Source organism: Lipotes vexillifer, unplaced genomic scaffold (assembly GCF_000442215.2).
Source record: "Lipotes vexillifer unplaced genomic scaffold, Lipotes_vexillifer_v1.1 scaffold870, whole genome shotgun sequence".
Classification (NCBI taxonomy): Eukaryota; Metazoa; Chordata; class Mammalia; order Artiodactyla; family Lipotidae; genus Lipotes; species Lipotes vexillifer.
In genome coordinates, this window is record NW_006771408.1 from 493,212 (window position 1) to 494,394 (window position 1,183).

At 63.3% G+C, this 1,183-nt stretch overlaps 1 protein-coding gene across 3 annotated transcripts in view; it reads left to right on the top strand.

The window, feature by feature from the left end:
- The window catches only part of MYH9 (myosin heavy chain 9), a 63,125-nt gene that overhangs the window by 43,991 nt on the left and 17,951 nt on the right, over positions 1-1,183 (top strand). For all 3 annotated transcript variants that reach the window (XM_007446739.1, XM_007446738.1, XM_007446740.1), the window contains one exon: positions 383-520. In XM_007446739.1, the coding sequence (XP_007446801.1) occupies positions 383-520 (138 nt within the window). The remainder of the gene's footprint in view (positions 1-382; positions 521-1,183) is intronic.

Sequence of the window (1,183 nt, forward strand, 5' to 3'; positions counted from 1 at the left end):
TTTTTACGGCCGTGCCGCGCGGCTTGTGGGATCTTAGTTCCCTGACCGGGGATTGAACCCGGACCCATCGGCAGTGAGAGCTCGGAGTCTGAACCACTGGAGCACCTGGGAATTCCCTGGGTGGTTATTTCTGACGTGTCAGGTGCCTGTTAACGCCGCCCCACTGAGCGTCGAAGCCAATTTAATTCCCCTCCTCCGTCCTGGCTCTGGCTGGTCTGAGGAGCGGAGGGCAGATGCTTGCTGGACGAGGCCCCTCGGAACACGTGACCCCGTGACTGGACTGGGGTTCTTGTCCCCGCACCCCGGTTTTAAATACATGACCACACACGTGGGGGCCGGGCCGCATCCAAGTTGCTCAGGCGCCGCCCCGGCTTCCCGTTAGGAGCTGGAGGAACAGCTGGAGGAAGAGGAGAGCGCCCGGCAGAAGCTTCAGCTTGAGAAGGTGACCACTGAGGCCAAGCTGAAGAAGCTGGAGGAGGGCCAGATCATCCTGGAGGACCAGAACTGCAAGCTGGCCAAGGTGGGGCGGCAGCCCGGCAGCCGGGGCACGGGGGCGAGCGGCTGGGGCAGCGGCTCCAGGCTCGGGGCTGCGGCTGGGTCCCTGTCAGCGTCCGCCTGGCGCCAGCTGGGAATCGGGTTAGAGGAGAAGGAGGGACAAGGTCAGGATGCTGACCTCCATCTCCAGAGGATGCGGGTGGCCAGGTGGACAGGGCAGGACGGCTGCCCGGGACCCCGTGATGTGGGGAGTTAACGCTGGCTGTGTGGCCGCCACTGTGGGATTAGGACTCCATTGGTGGCCACACAAAGCAGACAGTGAGAAGGGCGGGGGCACTCTGGGGGGGGGGGGGAAGGGGGGGGTTGGAGGCATGCAGAAGGTGGCGCCATCCCGCCTGCCCTGAATTCCCTCGCTGACCCTCACTGTCACCTGGCGGCTCTTCTCACCTGAGCAGAAAGGGGTGACGCAGGCCCAGGAAGGGCTCGGGCACCCCCTTTTTGGGTCCCAAGGAGGCTTACCCAGCTATTGCAGGGGAGCTAGTGACCTCTCAGAGGGACTCCTTTGACCTAGGAAATCCTGATGAACTTGACCAGGTGTTTAAGGCCCCGCCCCACCATTCAGTCCTCAATGTCTGGGTGAGCCGTGCCTTGAGGAGAGCTGGCGTGTTCCGCGCTCAACTGGCTTTAA